We start from the raw sequence: 15,556 nt of genomic DNA, 5'->3' as shown, positions 1-15,556 counted from the left end.
TCCTTCCTGCAGCTATTACATCACTGCCCATTGGTCAACACTCAATAGCTCCCTGTTCTCCACCATAACAAGTCTGGACCCACCCATCCACTCCACTCCACTTCCTCAGGTCGCCAGAACATTCCACCCCTGGCCACTGACCACTACATCCTCAAACCTCTGCCATTCCCTCTGTCTGGAATGACACCATGCATCCAAATTTGGTTTGTTCTCCAAGATGGAGTTCAAACCTTGCTGATGACCAGCCTTCTTTAATCTTACTCCACACCATGATTCTCAAGTATGGGCACGTGGCTAAATCACTCAGGAAGCTGGCAAACATACACATGCCTGAGCACCACCTCCCAGAGATTCTGATTTGGTAAGTCTGGGAAAGCTCTGGAATCTACATTTTAACCAACAGCCCAGGGGTTTCTAAGGCAAGTGGTCCAAATAGACAATGTCTGTACAAGCTCTGTCTGAGGTCAGATGGGCCCTGAGGCATTTGTCAGGTAGCCATCCTGTGTGCAAGGTGTGTGCATCCCTGAGGTCCCAGCCTAGGCAGAGGCATGAAGCCCACAAACATGAAAAGTACAAGGAGTAACTACAACAGATCAGATATTTGTCATCTTTTGGTTCTCCAGCACCCAATACCTTCTCCGCCTGGGGGACATACTCCAGTGCACGAGTCTCACTAGGGTCCAGAGCTCTACTTCTTCTACTACAGTGTATGGAGGCAGATAGTTCTCCTGCCCATTTTCCCTGGCATCTACGTGCCACGCATGTGACTTGACCTAAGTTTGGCCAAATGCAAGATTCTTCCCAGGATTCTGGATCTTAAAGGTGTGATACAAGATGCAGAGCCATTTGGAGAGGGCTGACACAGAAGACGTTTAAGCACTGAGGGTCCAGGAATAACATGGTGCCAATGATGGGGTGGCTTCAAGAGTTCAAGGGCAGGGGCACCAATGGCAGCATCACTAGATTGTGTGATATGGTGAATTATAAGAAATATCTGTTTTGTCATTCAGATAATAGAAATATATTTCTCACATATATTTGGACTTCATCCATAGTTTCTGGATCATAGCTCCCAAAGTCCTTGAAATTTCATGAACCATAAGAGCAATGGGAAATCTTTTGTCATATTTGGTCTCTTGTCCTCAGTTCCTGAAAACACTTCAGAGCCATAAAAGTGACATGGATGTCTTGTTATTCCTAACAAGCCTTTTGCAACCACCTCTGAGTTTATGTCAGTGCAGTGACTTTTGGAAATCCCAGAAGTACGGGGGATATTTCCAGGAGAACCAACCTTGAAAAAAAGGTTGGGAGTTTCAGTTCCACCCACTGATTTCTGGGGAAGGAAGAGGGGCTGGAGGTTGAGTCAGTCACCAGTGACCAATGAGCTCATCAATCATGCCTATGTAATGGAGCCTACACACACACACACACACACACACACACACACACACACACACACCATAAAAGGAGGAGGCTTGGAGTGCTGCTAGGCTGGGAAATCAGAACGTTTCCATGTGCCACTGTGCTGGGCTCCAAATTCCACGGGGACAGAAACCCCTTTGTTTAGGACCTTGCCTTATTTATTTCTCTGGCTGTTGAGTCATATTCTTTAATAGTCTTTTATAAGACACCAGTAATCTAGCAAGTAAAATGTTTCTGAGTTCTGTGAGTTGCTCTAACAAATTGATGGAATCCAAGGAGGGGATCACAGGACCCTCCTATAGCAGGTGGGTCAGAAGCACAAGTGATAGCCTGCACTTGTCAATGGCATCTAAAGATGGAAAGGGAGAGCCTTGTCGTACTGAGCCCTCAATCTGTGGAATCTGATGCTATCTCTGGGTTGATGGTATCAGAACTGAGTTGAATTGCAGGACACCCAGCTGGTGTCCCAGAATCGCCTGTTGATGTAGGGAAACCACCCCCTCCCAAAACATTCACACACACGTGCGCACACACACACACACACACACACACACACACACACACGGGATTTAGGTGCAGAATTCTAATTGGTGATCAGACGCTTTGACTGTCTCATGCTATGACCTCAGCTGTGGCCTCTGCTGTCCGTTGCCTCTTGGTTTCACCAGTTAGGCTCCTGCAGACTGTCCCTATGTGCACTCTTGTTCTCACTCTGCCTTCTCCGTCTGCTCTATAACTCCCCTGTGGCTCCCATGCTCACCCATGAAATAAGTGTTCATCACCCCCCTCCCAACACCCTGTGTCTTGCAAACTCCAACAGATTTAAATCAGTATTTTCTGATTTTCTATTTTTTCTGTTCTGAGGGGAAGGCCCATTTTTGGGCCACCATCCCTGCCCCTCGTGTGACACAAGGACAAGAGACATTTAGACATAGGCAGAATTCCCTCATGGTCCATGCTATATGGCTCTGAGGCCTTTAGTCTTCAGCAAAGAAACTCTAGCCTATGTCCCTGCTAGTAAGTAGTGACTCACTGCTCACGTGGCCTCATTCTAGTCACATACTTCTATTTTTTTCACTTAACACTTTATTTTATTTTATCTTATTTTAATTCCAGTGTAGGTAACATACAGTGCTATTTAGTTCCAGATGTACAATGATTCAACAATTCCATAAATTACTCAGAGTCCATCAAGATAAGTGTACTTAATCCCCATCATCTACTTCTCCCATCCCCTCACCCACCTCCCTTCTGGTAAACATCAGTTTATTCTCTATAGTTAGGAATCTGTTCCTTGGTTTGGCTCTCACTTTCTTTTTCTTTTCTTTCTTTCTCTCTTTCTTTTCTTTTTTTTTTCTTTCTTTTTTTTTTTTTTTGGCTCATCTGTTTTGTTTTTTTAAATTCCACATATGAGTGAAATCATATGGTATTTGTCTTTCTCTGGTTGGCTTATTTCACTTAGCATAATACTCTCTAGTTCCATCCTTGTTGATGCAAATGGCAAGATTTCATTCTTTTTTATGGCTGAGTAATATTCTATTGTGTATATATACCACATCTTCTTTATCCGTTCATCTATGGATGGACACTTGGGCTTCTTCCATAGATTGACTATTGTAAATAATGCTGCATTAAACTTAGAGGTGTATGTATCTCTTCAAATTAGTGTTTTTGTATTCTTTGGGTAAATATCCAGTAGTGTGACTCCTGGATCATAGGGTAGTTCTATTTTTAATTTTTTGAGGACCCTCCATATTGTTTTCCACAGTGGCTACACCAGTTTGCATTCCCACTAACAGTGCAAGAGGGTTCCCCTTTTTTCTGCATCCTGTTGATTTTAGCTATTCTGACAAGGTGTGGGGTAATATCTCATTCTGATTTTGATTTGTATTTCCCTGATGATGAGAGATGTTGAACATCTTTTCATGTGTCTGTTGGCCATCTGGATGTCTTCCTTGGAGAAATGTCTGTTCACATCTTCTGCCCATTTTTTAATTGGATTACTTGTGGGGTTTTTGGTGTTGAGTCATATAAGTTCTTTATATATTTTGGATACTAACCCTTTATCGGATATGTCAGTTGCAAATAATGACATTCAGTAGATGGCCTTTTAGTTTTGTTGGTTGTTTCCTTTGCTGTGCAGAACTTTTTTATTTTGATATAGTCTCAATAGTTTATTTTTGCTTTTATTTCCCCTGCCTCGGAAGATATATCTAGAAAGATGTTGTTATGGCTGATGTCAGAGACATTATTGCCTGTGTTTCCTTCTTGGATTTTTATGGTTTCAGACCTCACATGTAAGTCATTAATCAATTTTGAATTTATTTTTGTGTATGGCATAAGGGTGGTCCAGTTTCATTCTTTTTCATGGAGCTATCAGTTTCCTCAGCACCATTTGTTGAAGAGACTGTCTTTTTCCCATTGCATATTCTTGCCTTTTTTGTCAAAGATTAACTGACCATATAATTGTGGGCTTATTTATGGACTTTCTATTTTGCTCCATTGACCTGTGTGTCTATTTTTGTGCCACTGCCATACTGTTCTGATTACTACAGCTTTGTAATACAGAAGTCAGTAATTGTGATGTGTCCAGTTTTTTTTGTTTGTTTGTTTTTTTCAAGATTGCCTTGGCTATTCAGGGTCTTTTGTGGTTCCATACAAATTTTAGGATTGTTTGTTCTAGCTCTGTGAAAAATGCTGTTGGCATGTTGATAGGGGTTACATTAAATCTGTAGCTTGCCTTGAGTAATATGGACATTCTAATCATATTTGTTCTCCCAATCCATAAACATGGAATATCTTTCCATTTCTTTGTGCCGTCTTTAATTTTTTTCATCAGTGTTTTATAGGTATATACTCTAGTATAGGTTTTTCACCCCGGTTAAGCTTATTCCTAAGTATCGCTATTTTTGGTACAATTGTAAATGGGATTATTTTTCTTAATTTCTCTTTCTACTGCTTCATTATTAGTGTATAGGAAGGCAACAGATTTCTGTACATTGATTTTGTATCCTGGGACCTTACTAGAGTCATTTATCAGTTCTAACAGTTTGTTGTTGGGCTCTTTAGGGTCTTTTTACATAGAGTATCATGTCCTTTACACATAATGAAAGTTTTACTTCTTTCTTACCATCTTGGATGCCTTTTATTTCTTTTTGTCTTCTGATTGCTGTGGCTAGGACCTCTAGTACTATGCTGAATAAAAACAGTGAGAGTGGACATCATTGTCTTGTTCCTGACCTTTGGGGAAAGCTCTCAGTTTTCCCCCACTAGTATATTGTTAGCTCTGGGGTTTTTATATAAGGCCTTATTACATTGAAGTATGCTTCTACTCACCTACATTTTGGCCTTCATGGGTATGTTCTAAGGATCCAGAGATAAAATGTACCCCTGATAATGCACACAATCGACAAATGAGATTCTCGGTCAATCCTGTGCTTTGGATCCTATCTCACCCAGTGTTTCCCAGGATACAACCTTCTGGTTGACTTGGTTCCTCTGTCCCAAATATGGAATTCTTACCATTGTGTCTTGTCTTCTCCTCATTCCATGGTTTTCAATCCCCTTCTCTGGGAGTATGGGAAAGGGCCACAGATGAAAAGAGAAACTCAAGCACCTGATTCTAGAGGAGAGGAAGACCCAAGGGCAGGGAGAACAGAACGCTTCCGTAGTGGAAGCTCTGTCCAGGTCAGGCTTAAACGTTATGGGCCAGGGCAAGAACAAGGGCAGAATTAGCAGCGGGGCCCTCTGCACACACCGCACAACCGCCACAAGACAGCAACAAATTGGACTCCGTCTTTATTTAAGGCAAATCCGGTAGAATTTAAGCCAATTTAAGGCAAATCCGGTAGGAATGGGCATGTTTGCAGCCATATCTTCTCTTCTGAGGGGGCAAACTCACATCCTCAAGGTTATTAGTGAATTAACAGGGCTGGAAAGGTGAGACCTGAGCCTTAGAAGTAACCTGTGTCACACATTCAACTTCGGCCATCACCCCTCCTTCCCTCTCCCCTCACACCCCTCCTCCCGAACAACTGCCAGCTGGATGTGGATGGAGGTCAGAGGTCACTCTTGTGGGTTCACCAGCCTAAGATCCAAATGACTTCTGCGTGACAGCAATCAGGACCGTGAAGACCAGGCTTTTGCTCAGGAATCCACACAGCACAATAATGATGATGGTCATCACAGAGACCCTGGAGGAAAGAAGAGACGAGAAATAGAATGTGGCTGCTGGCATTGACGTGCCTCACACTTGAGCGTTTACAAAAGTTCTTCACACCCCTTGGTCCTCCCAGAACCTGTCCCCATACTGACCGGCCTGATGCCTTGAGTGTGTCCCATTTCCTAAAACTGCTGACTAGATATATATTTAGTAAAGACCATAGTGCCCATGTGCAGAAAGTGGGGGTACGGGTGGGGACAGCTGCCTGTTCAGGCTCCTCTTGCTGAGATGCAGCAGAGGGTCAAATTCCAGAAAGGAAGCCTGGTTTCTAGTCTCAACAGCAGATCCTAATTCCTTGGAAGGCCTCACTTCTTTGCCTCTGTTTTCCCATCCATAAACAGAAGCCAGTCCTTGCCAAAATCCCACCATGACTTTCTACTGATTTTAGTATAATGATTCTAAAAGTCCTGAGAGGGGCCCCTGGGTGGTTCAGTCTATTAAGTGACTGACTTCAGCTCAGGTCATGATCTCGCTGTCTGTGGGTTCGAGCCCCCATCAAGCTCTGTGCTGACAGCTCAGAGCCTGGAGCCTGCTTCAGATTCTGTGTCTCCCTCTCTCTCTGCCCCTCCCTCGCTTGCACTCTCCCGCATGCTCTCTCTCTCTCAAAAAAAATTAAAAATTAACATTAAAATAAATACATAGATAAAAGTCCTGGGAAAGCATTAGTGGATACCATAAGAAAGAGATGCCCATGAGTGAGGAAACTTGACCTGTCTAGACTCAGCGATATGAAAATGGATTACAGCACAACTAATCTGCATGATAAGACACAGGGTCAAAAGAGAAACGGGTGGCAATAAAACAAATAGAAACCCAGCTATGGACCTAATGTGATGCACAAATTTAACATCTAAGGAAAGTAGCAGCCCAAGAGAAGGCAAGGACTATTTAGTAAATAACCTTAGGGCATCTGGGTCACAATATGAAGAAAAAGTTATATTTTGTACAATTTGTAACATATAACAAAATACATCCCCCTCCCTCCACAAGAGAGACTAAAGATTTAAATAAAACGGAAAACAAACAAACAAACTAGCGAAGTCACCAGGAAGTAGCATTGAGCACATTAAGGCATAAAACAAAGCAATCATTTAAAAATCAACACATTTGCCCACGCAAAACTTAAAATCGAATTTCCTGAACTCGTTCGCAAAGGGAGAAATGAAGGAATGGCAGTAGAAAGCAGCAGAGGCCCCTTTAAGCTGCCTGGGGCTGGGGGCCTTCCTCCATCACCTGAAACTACACGTCCCAGTGGCCGGTGGGGTTCAGCCCGTAGTGGCTCCTCTGTGGCTCCGTGGTGCGTGGCTGCAATAGCGCCCTCCGCGGAGCAGGTGCAGCCCACTGCTCGGCTGGGCCAACTCTGCCTCCAAGTCTCTGCTACCCTCCCAGCGCTCACACTTCCGCGCGTGGAGCGCCCGAGTGCGTCCACTTGAAGGCCAGCCTGCCCCGCACCTCTTTCTGAGGGTGCACACAGGCTGTCAGACCACTGCCCCCACCCCAGTGCCTGGGGATTCAGGTGTCCCTGGGTCATCCCTGAGGGAAGACTGGGAATTCAGGAGTGTAATTACTTCAGCTTCCCCAGCCCCTGATATACACACGGCCCATGAGTTGCACCAGAAACCCCCTGCAAGACCGAGCCCCAGAGTCCCCCACTGTGGGACGGGGCTTGGTAATGACACCCTTGGTAGGCTTCCTTCTTTTTACCCTTTCATTTCTTCCTACAATATTCGTACAAGACTTTTCCTATTGCCTGCTTCTGGGGAGCCCACCCTAAGACAGATCGACAGCAGCTTCTTCTGAGGTGCACCCCCGCCCCCATCCAGCTCCAGATTGGAAGCTCACTTCTCCCTTTTCCTGGGCAAACGGGTCCTGGTACTAAATCATCTCTTTTCTCAAACAGCTCAATGGCTCCTGCCTCTCTGGCCGGATTCTGACCGATAGAATAGTTCATATTAGTTAATAGATAAAGTTAATAGAAGTGATGCAGCCTTTGGTAACAAAGGGGACAAAAAGTATGTACTCTCAATTTATCTGCTGGAAAATCAAAGTAACTTAAAAAGAAAATTATTGGGTGGCTCAGTCGGTTAAGCGTCCAACTCTTGGTCTCTGCTCGGGTCATGATCTCAAAGTTTGTGAGTTCCAGCCCCTCATCAGGCTCTGGGCTGACAGTCTGGAGCCTGCTTGGGATTCTCTCTCTCCCCCTCTCTCTTTACCACTCCCCTGCTAGTGCTTTCTCTTTCTGTCTCTCCCTCTCAAAAATAAATGAACTTTAAAAAAAAAAGAAGAAAAGAAAAATGTTGATTCTCACTAGATCATTTATTTAGTCCACAAAGGTTTGATAAGCACCTACTACATACCAGACACCAGCAAAACAATCAATAAGAGTGCAGGGAGGAAGGCAGTGCCTCTCCCTTCCAGGAGCTCCTCGTCCACGTTAAGAGAGAGATGAAAGCAGATGTCAATTCACGTTTAATTTAGCAGTAATATTTTCCACATACTAAATCCTTAGAGGCAAAGAATCCCCACAGCGATAACTGCTTCACTTATACAGTTGTGAGTCGCAACTCAAATCGTTTCCAGTCTTTGGAAGACCATTTGGCAATATATATACAGAGCGATATAAACGTCCACATTCTCTGAAGGGAGTTTTTTTCGAAAAAATAATTTAAAAGAAGAAAAAGGACACTGCAAAAATGTTCATCTCAGAGTTATCGATACTATCAAAAATGATGGGGCGCCCGGGTGGCTCAGTCGGCTGAGCATCTGACTTCGGCTCAGGTCATGATCCCATGGTTCGTGAGTTCAAGAGCTATGTCAGGCTCTGTGCTGACAGCTCAGAGCCCAGAGCCTGCTTTGGATTCTGTGTCTCCCTTTCTTTCTGCTGCTCCCCCACTTGCATCTGTCTCTCTCTGTCTCTCAAAAATAAATAACAAATACATAAATATTTAAAAAACGAAAACAATCTCAGTGTCTAGAGACAGACAAATGAAGACATAGGTTCTGGCTTTTCCATTAATAGAAGAGGATACATTTGTTGAGATGATAATCACAAAGTCTAGGTAGCAACATTGAAGAGCAGTTTTTTTTTTAATTTTGTTTATGTTTTATTTATTTCTAGGAGAGAGAGAGAGAGACAGCGCGAGCAAGGGAGGGTCAGAGAGAGAGGGAGTCACAGACTAAAACAGGCTCCAGGCTCCGAGCTGGCAGTCAGCACAGAGCCCGATGCGGAGCTTGAACCCACGAACCGCGAGATCATGACCTAAGCGAAAGTGGGACGCTTAACCGACTAAGCCACCCAGGCACCCCTGAAGAGCAGTTTTAGCATGGAAAAATAATGGCAATGTTTATAATGAGAATTAATACCGTGTTAAATATGTATGAACATGAATAGAGACTAGAAAGAGAATGTGGAGATCAGATGTGTTAGATTAGCAGGAATATTTCTCTGCTAATTCAATATTTAATGATAAACACATTCAAAGATAAACCAACATTGAAAAATAAACTGTAAAGAGGGGCATGCATACAAAACTAATGGTTCTTAGCTTTGCCTACACATTAAGACATTTCCTGAAGATCTCATAAAAATCCTGACACCAGCCGCATCTCCAGAAATTCTGATCTATTGGCCTACAGGAGGGCACGTGTATCAGTATTAAACACAAATCAAAGCAAAAGTAAACACACCACAGCAGCCTAACACATAGCGGCCTCTGAGAACAGTTGGGCTAGATTATAGCTTCCAGCTCCACATTCTCTAGCCTGCCTTCTTCTGTATAGACAAGGAAACAAGCCAGAGAGCGTTTGTGACTCACCCAAAGTCACACAGCCCATCAGTCTGGCTGGCATTGGGACCCAGGGGCCCTCACTCGGAGTGCACTCCACTACACCATTACGCCCATGGAGCTGGCTGAGACCCACGGGAGTTCAGCAAAGATACCCTTTCCCTCTCCTTACTCCTCTAGTGTGCAAGGGAACGGGGTGAATGGGGGAGAGTGGCAGCCTCTCCGAGAGCCTCCAGCCCTCGCTAGCACTGCCCGCTTCCTCCCCAGGGAAGTTTCACCAGCCTTAGGGGGGTCAAGTCTGCGCCTGTTCTCATCCATCCATCATTCTCCACGTCTTCTCAAGCACACGGACTCGGAATCAAACCAGGGGCCCAGAGACCTGAAACCATAGCTGGTGACATCTGTCACATTTGTGGTGTTGACTCCAAAGCTAAGAGAGGAGAGGTCAGCAGTCGATTTAGGCGACAGTTTGGTCACAGTCCTGGGTCTGGTAACGTGCCTGCTCTGGGTCCTCGTGGTGGGAGGAGAAAGGGTGAAATCCTGCGGTTTCCAGCTCTGAGTCTCATCCGAGGCCGCGGTGCTTGAAGGGTCTGCAGAGGGCACATTGGATAAACAGATGGATAAATTGATGAATGAATTGTCAGGAAGTGGGTGGGTGGAAGGAAGGAAGGAAGGAAGGAAGGAAGGAAGGAAGGAAGGATGGATAGATAGCAGGATAAATGAAACTGAGGAGGGAAATGAACATAACCACTCATGAAGCAAGTTTTTCTTTTCCTAAGATTAAAGAATTAGTGTGAAGTCAGCCTGGGTCAGAGATGGGGAAAAAGGAAAGGATGGAAGGCAGAGAAGAAAAGAAAGAGGGAGAAGAAAGGACGGAGGGAGGTGAGTAAGGAGGGAGAGAGGGGCAAGTAAAGGAATTGTCAAGCTCCTCCTGTCACTGGAAATGCACTTGCCTGCCATTCATCAATCCACATGCCTTCCACCTTCTTCAAGAATAATTCCCTGATTACTCGACCTTATACCATTCTCTGCCTTGCAGTCACCAGAACCTGTAGCACGTTGCTTTTCAAATTAACTTTAATTAATAGATAGCCTATGAATTTTGCATTCCTTAGGCTTAGAATTCCTCAGGTGCTAGGAACCAGAATCTTCCTCCCTTTCCTCTCCTTCCTTGATTTCTCCAGTTAACATCTACTGAGGCCCTACTATGCACCAGGTGCTACATTAGTTGCTAGGGATACAGAGCTGAGAAAAGCACTGGCCCTTTCCTCAAGGGGCTCAGAGACGAGCATGGGAGGCAGAGAAGTAAACTGGCCACTACTACCCAGTGAGACAGCATCATCTATGAGAGGGGACCCAAGGCGAGCTCTGGGGCTTTGCTACCCAAAATGGGAGCCATGGACCAGCCTTAGCAGCAGCATCACCAGTGAGCAGATCAGAAATGCTCAATCTAGGTCCCACCCTAGACCCATGTATCAGAGACTGCTTTTGAAATGAGATCCCCAAGTGGTTTGTGCCTACAGCAAAGTCAGAGAAGCACTGCTTTGGAAGTACACAGGAAGGCCAACAAATGCAGCCTTGGGAAGGAAATACCAGATCATTTCTTTCCAGAGAAATGACCTCCATGTGGAGACCTAAAGAATGAGACTAAATTATCCAAGTCTATTACTCATCTTTCACTGTACCCCACTTCCTACCCCAAATTAAGATCCACTACCCCAAGAAGAATCTCATACATAGAAGCCCCTTCTTATTATTGGACCAAACACCCTTCAAAAACCTCAGAGGAGGGGCGCCTGGGTGGTTCAGTTGGATAAGCGTCTGCCCCTCAGCTCAGGTCATGATCTCACGGTTCTGGGAGAGGCCAGGCTGCTAGAAATCCTGAGCCACAACTCCGTTGGCCCTTCACCACCACCCACACCCCTACTTGGCCTTGCTTTCCGCATCCTCCTAGCCCCCCCCAGGTCACTCACCTTTGATCACCTGCAAGTGGACAAGGGGGGACAGAACGTCTGGCTCTTTGGAAGGGTAGTAGATCACACACCGATACCTTCCTGAATCTTTCACTTGAAGATTGGTCATTTGGACACGCAGTATGCCCTCACTGGGAATGTCTTCCAGGAAGTACCTGTCCGTGTGGACTCGACTAGTATCCCCTGAAGTACTCTCTGTTACAGCCAGCGTCTGGGGCCCCCTTCCATCCACCAGCCTCTGCCAAGCTTTCTGGGTGAAGGCGTACTTCTCGGTGGAGGAGGGACAAATTACATTCAGGGTGTCCCCTTCTCCTTTTATAAATGTTACTTCATTTTGTTTATTTGCAGCTTGGAGTTCTGTAAGCAGGGAATCAGAGTTAGACTCTGTGAGGAATCCTCTTTTTCTTGTTCACTGCTCATTTTTCAGATGAGATCCTCAAGGCCTACAGAGAACATGCAACCTTCCCTGTGAGCCAGCACTGGACTCCGAGTAATTTTTCGTTTACTCCAAGAGCTAGACCTTGTCTGCATTGTGCAAACTTTCATAAAGGATTGCTTTTGGGAGGAACAAGTTGCCTGATTGGAAACTGAATATGGGACACATGCCGAGACCATGCATGACGGTGGTATGACAGAAGGGAAGGCTATAGAGAAGGACATACAGATTGATGAGTGGATGTGAAGGCTTGATCCTAGCAGAGAGTGATTTCTCCAAACAGCTAGAGGAACTGCATCTAAGTGGGGGAAAGAGATCATTCTGGTCTGATCCAAGGAAGCTTTGCCAATGGGAGGGCCAAGTTGAATGGAAGTAAGAAGATCCAGATCTATGTTTTTGGCTGGACACACAGGGCTCTATAACTTTACTGAAGGTCTACAGCTTATCCACTCAAGCCAGGGTTACTTTCTTCTTTAGAACACCAAGTAATGGGCTGGACAGTAACACTGGGTCAAACTGTGGGTCAGGCTACCACTACCTACAACTACTGCTTTTACTAATACTACCACACACACACACACGCACACACACACAATTTAATCCTCAGGCAATAGCTCTGAGAATGCCCATTGAAAAATGCCAACAGCTGCCCCTTTGATGGAGTCCCTGGGCTATCATCACAGCACACCTGCATGTTCATCCCAGCTTGGACCAAGAGTTCAGTGAACCCTCAGCCTTACCTTAAGAAGACTCAACTCAAGACTCAACTCAACTTAAGAAGACTTCTGAGGATTTTGAAAATGTAACCAGGCCAATTTTTCTGGGACCAGAATGCAGTTTCTAAGGAAACCTCAAAAACAAGCTTCCTGGGAAGTCTCATGAGCTCTGGTCAGATATGTCCCTCCAAGAGACAGGCAAGGGGGTTGGTTCACTCATTCTTTCACTCATTCACCGGTGGGTATGCCTGCTGAGAGCCTGCTGTGTGCCAGACACTGTGCTGGGCTCTGAGGAAGATACACACATCCTCTGTCTACCCTCTGTAATATTAATGTAAAAGGTTATAGATCAATTGTTTGCCAACTCTCTGGACAAGGTGCATGCTGTGGTCTGAATATATATGTCCTCCACCTCCTCAAATCCATAATTTGAAATCCAAGCCCACAAGTAATGGCGTTAGGAGATGATTAGGTCACAATTAATCCCATGAATGGGATTAATGCCCTTATCAAAGAGGCTCCAGAGAGCCCCCTTGTCCCCTCCACCCTGTGAAGACATAGTGAGAAGTCTGAAGTCTACAACCCGGAAGAAGGCCTTCACCAAAACCAAACCAGACAGGCAGCATGATCTTGAACTTCCAGCCTTCAAAACTGTGAGAAATAAGTAACTGTTGCTTATAAGCCACCTAGTCTGTGGTATTTTGTTAGAGCAGCCCAAACGGACGAAGAGAGTGGGTGTTACAGGAGTCTAAGACTGCACAAATTTGCCTGTCCTTGTGAAAGGAGACAGTAAGGAATCAGTGTTGAAGTGCTATGTGTGCGCCATGTCTTATACCACTGTAAGAAAGGAGTTCCTGATATTAATAACAAAGAATAACAAATATCTTTTATTGATAAGTGTCTAATAATACTATCTCCCTAGCTTTATCACTGAAGCCTCAAAATGGATAAGGTTGACACCTGCCATTATTCCTATTTCAGAGATGAGAAAATTGAGGCACAAAAAGGTTATTTCATAACCCAGAGGTTATTAAGTGATTCATCCAAAGTTCCACGATAGAGAGTGATACAGTCAGGATTCAAGCCTGGATGGTCAGACCCTTCACTCAGCTCCAAACCTCGGAAATAGGAAGCCCAAGGAAGCTGTCTGGTTGGGATGAAAGCAGTCCCAGCCAACACCTGAATAGGTACCCAGAGATTTCTGTTCTTTAGGAAACTAGAGTTAGAAGGAGTTTTTAGGTTACCGCCAACCCACTCCCACAGGGCACAATGGCATATGCACCTCTGGTTTTCTCCCACACAAATATACAAGTGTCAACCCTCCATCTTCTCCCTTGGAGAAGTTCTCCTTTGGAGAAACATGAATACAGACACATGGGAATGAGAGCCAGGCTCTCATCTGCCCATCTGGGTTATCACCCCAGCTCTGAGCAGATGCAGCATGCCACGTGTGTGCGAGCTCAGCAAGGTGAGCGTTTGTGACCTTGCTCCAAGTAGTGGGTTCCTGAAAAACACCCTCTTCCTGTAATCTTCCCATGGCAAAGCCTTCTTTTCCTTGCTGTTGACATTTTCCCCCTCTCTGGTTATTTTCCTGATCTACTTATAAGGATTGGGTGGAGGGCAACTAAAGCCCCTAATGCTTTAAACTTTAGTGAAAGCATGAGCTGTACCAGAAGAGAAGAAGTGAAGGTGTGGTGATGGGGCAGACCCACCAAACTCAGGCAACAACACCCTCCAACAGCAGCCAGTAGACAGCAGCCATCTGCAGTTACAGCCCCCGTGAAAATGGGCACCAGGCCCCTTCTGTTCACTTCTGTTCTGCTGTGCCTCAGCAATAGCAGATTTCCCAACCCAAAGGATGCCCCTGGGAAATATTTGTTTAATTAGTTATATATTTTAGGGTGAATAGATGGTCAGAATTAGGGGCACCTGGTTAAGTGACCAACTCTTGGTTTCACCTTGGGTCATGATCTCGCAATTCATGGGGTCGAGCCCCACGTCCGGCTCTGCGCTGCCAGTGCAGAGCCTGCTTGGGACTCTCTCTCTCCCTCTCTCTCTGCCCCTCCACTGCTCATGGTCACTTTCTCTCTCTCTCTCTCTCTCAAAATAAAAGTTAAAATAATAGATGGTCAACATCAAAAGCATCATGTGGAATATAAAAAACAGAAACTTCAAACTCAAAATTATATCAGATCATGTCAAGTTTAGATGTACTCTATCATTTTCCCATCCAGAGTTTTGCATATCTCTGACAACATCAAAACACACAGATATCCCATTTCCCTAATCACCCCTTTTATTTCTGTTCTCAGGCCCTCTATATTCTCCTGATCCTGTTAAGTCTGGGTAGAGAAACCTAGTCTGGCATGTCTACCGATCAGCTGTATTCTGTGTGTCCACTGCCCCTGGAGCTTCCAAAGAAAAAGGAAGCTTTTCTCACAGTGGGATCCCCAAGGTTCTGGGCAGAGACCTCACCTGGTCCTGTCTCTTCCTCACCTTACCTGCGATGAAGAGCATCCACAGCAGCCCCTGGACTCTGGCTTTCCTCATCCTTCATGTGCACCAACCCCAACAGCCACTGTGGTGCCTGGAACACTCTGACCTAGAGGCTCCAGAAAGTTGCACAACAGGATATGAAGCCATTACTGGGAGGTGCTCTGTTTCCGTCACTGGTTGCCTTGGTGCTGAACGTCAAGGACAACACAGGAACCCAGAGACAGGGCTCGAGTCTCAGGCTTCTCCGAATCTCAGTTTCCTGTTCTCTGGGGATATTGACAATTACCTTTTCAGCCAACCTCACAAAATTTTAGTGAGAATAATACTTTCGTGTAAGCAAGAGTAAGGTGTCACTATTATCAGGGGACTAGAGGGCCACCTTGCTCTCTTGAAGCTGCGTCTCCATTTCCATCCAGGTCAGTGTAGGTAAGCATGCCAGGCACACAGAGGCGGGGGTGGGGGGAGGATGGAGTAATAATGCCTTACTTTTAAGGCTATTGCGAGGA

General features: G+C 45.2%; 1 protein-coding gene across 2 annotated transcripts; it reads right to left on the bottom strand.

The window, feature by feature from the left end:
* Positions 1-5,201: 5,201 nt before the first annotated feature.
* On the bottom strand, positions 5,202-15,172 carry TREM1 (triggering receptor expressed on myeloid cells 1). Of its 2 annotated transcripts, none has more exons than XM_039242692.1 (4): positions 15,056-15,172; positions 11,403-11,759; positions 9,809-10,019; positions 5,202-5,615 (listed from the first exon to the last, which is right to left on the bottom strand). In XM_039242692.1, exons 1-4 carry the CDS (start codon positions 15,102-15,104, stop codon positions 5,510-5,512), a joined length of 723 nt encoding a protein of 240 aa, XP_039098623.1. In that variant the 5' UTR covers positions 15,105-15,172; the 3' UTR covers positions 5,202-5,509. The 2 variants fall into 2 exon arrangements, with proteins under 2 accessions (XP_039098623.1, XP_039098624.1); XM_039242693.1 differs by having other exon boundaries at positions 9,929-10,019; positions 15,056-15,170.
* Between the last annotated feature and the right edge of the window lie 384 nt (positions 15,173-15,556).

The sequence above is a fragment of the Hyaena hyaena genome, unplaced genomic scaffold, assembly GCF_003009895.1.
Source record: "Hyaena hyaena isolate Hyena2069 unplaced genomic scaffold, ASM300989v1 scaffold_211, whole genome shotgun sequence".
In the NCBI taxonomy this organism is placed as follows: domain Eukaryota; kingdom Metazoa; phylum Chordata; class Mammalia; order Carnivora; family Hyaenidae; genus Hyaena; species Hyaena hyaena.
This window is presented reverse-complemented; position numbering and strand designations above follow the sequence as displayed.

Coding starts and splice junctions, on each gene's coding strand:
- TREM1 (XM_039242692.1), bottom strand. CDS start 15,104: ATGAGGAAAGCCAGAGTCCAGGGGCTGCTGTGGATGCTCTTCATCGCA. Junction 11,760..15,055: donor GTGGATGCTCTTCATCGCAG/GTAAGGTGAGGA, acceptor CCCTGCTTACAG/AACTCCAAGCTGCAAATAAA. Junction 10,020..11,402: donor CCACTTGCAGGTGATCAAAG/GTGAGTGACCTG, acceptor TGCCCTCTGCAG/ACCCTTCAAGCACCGCGGCC.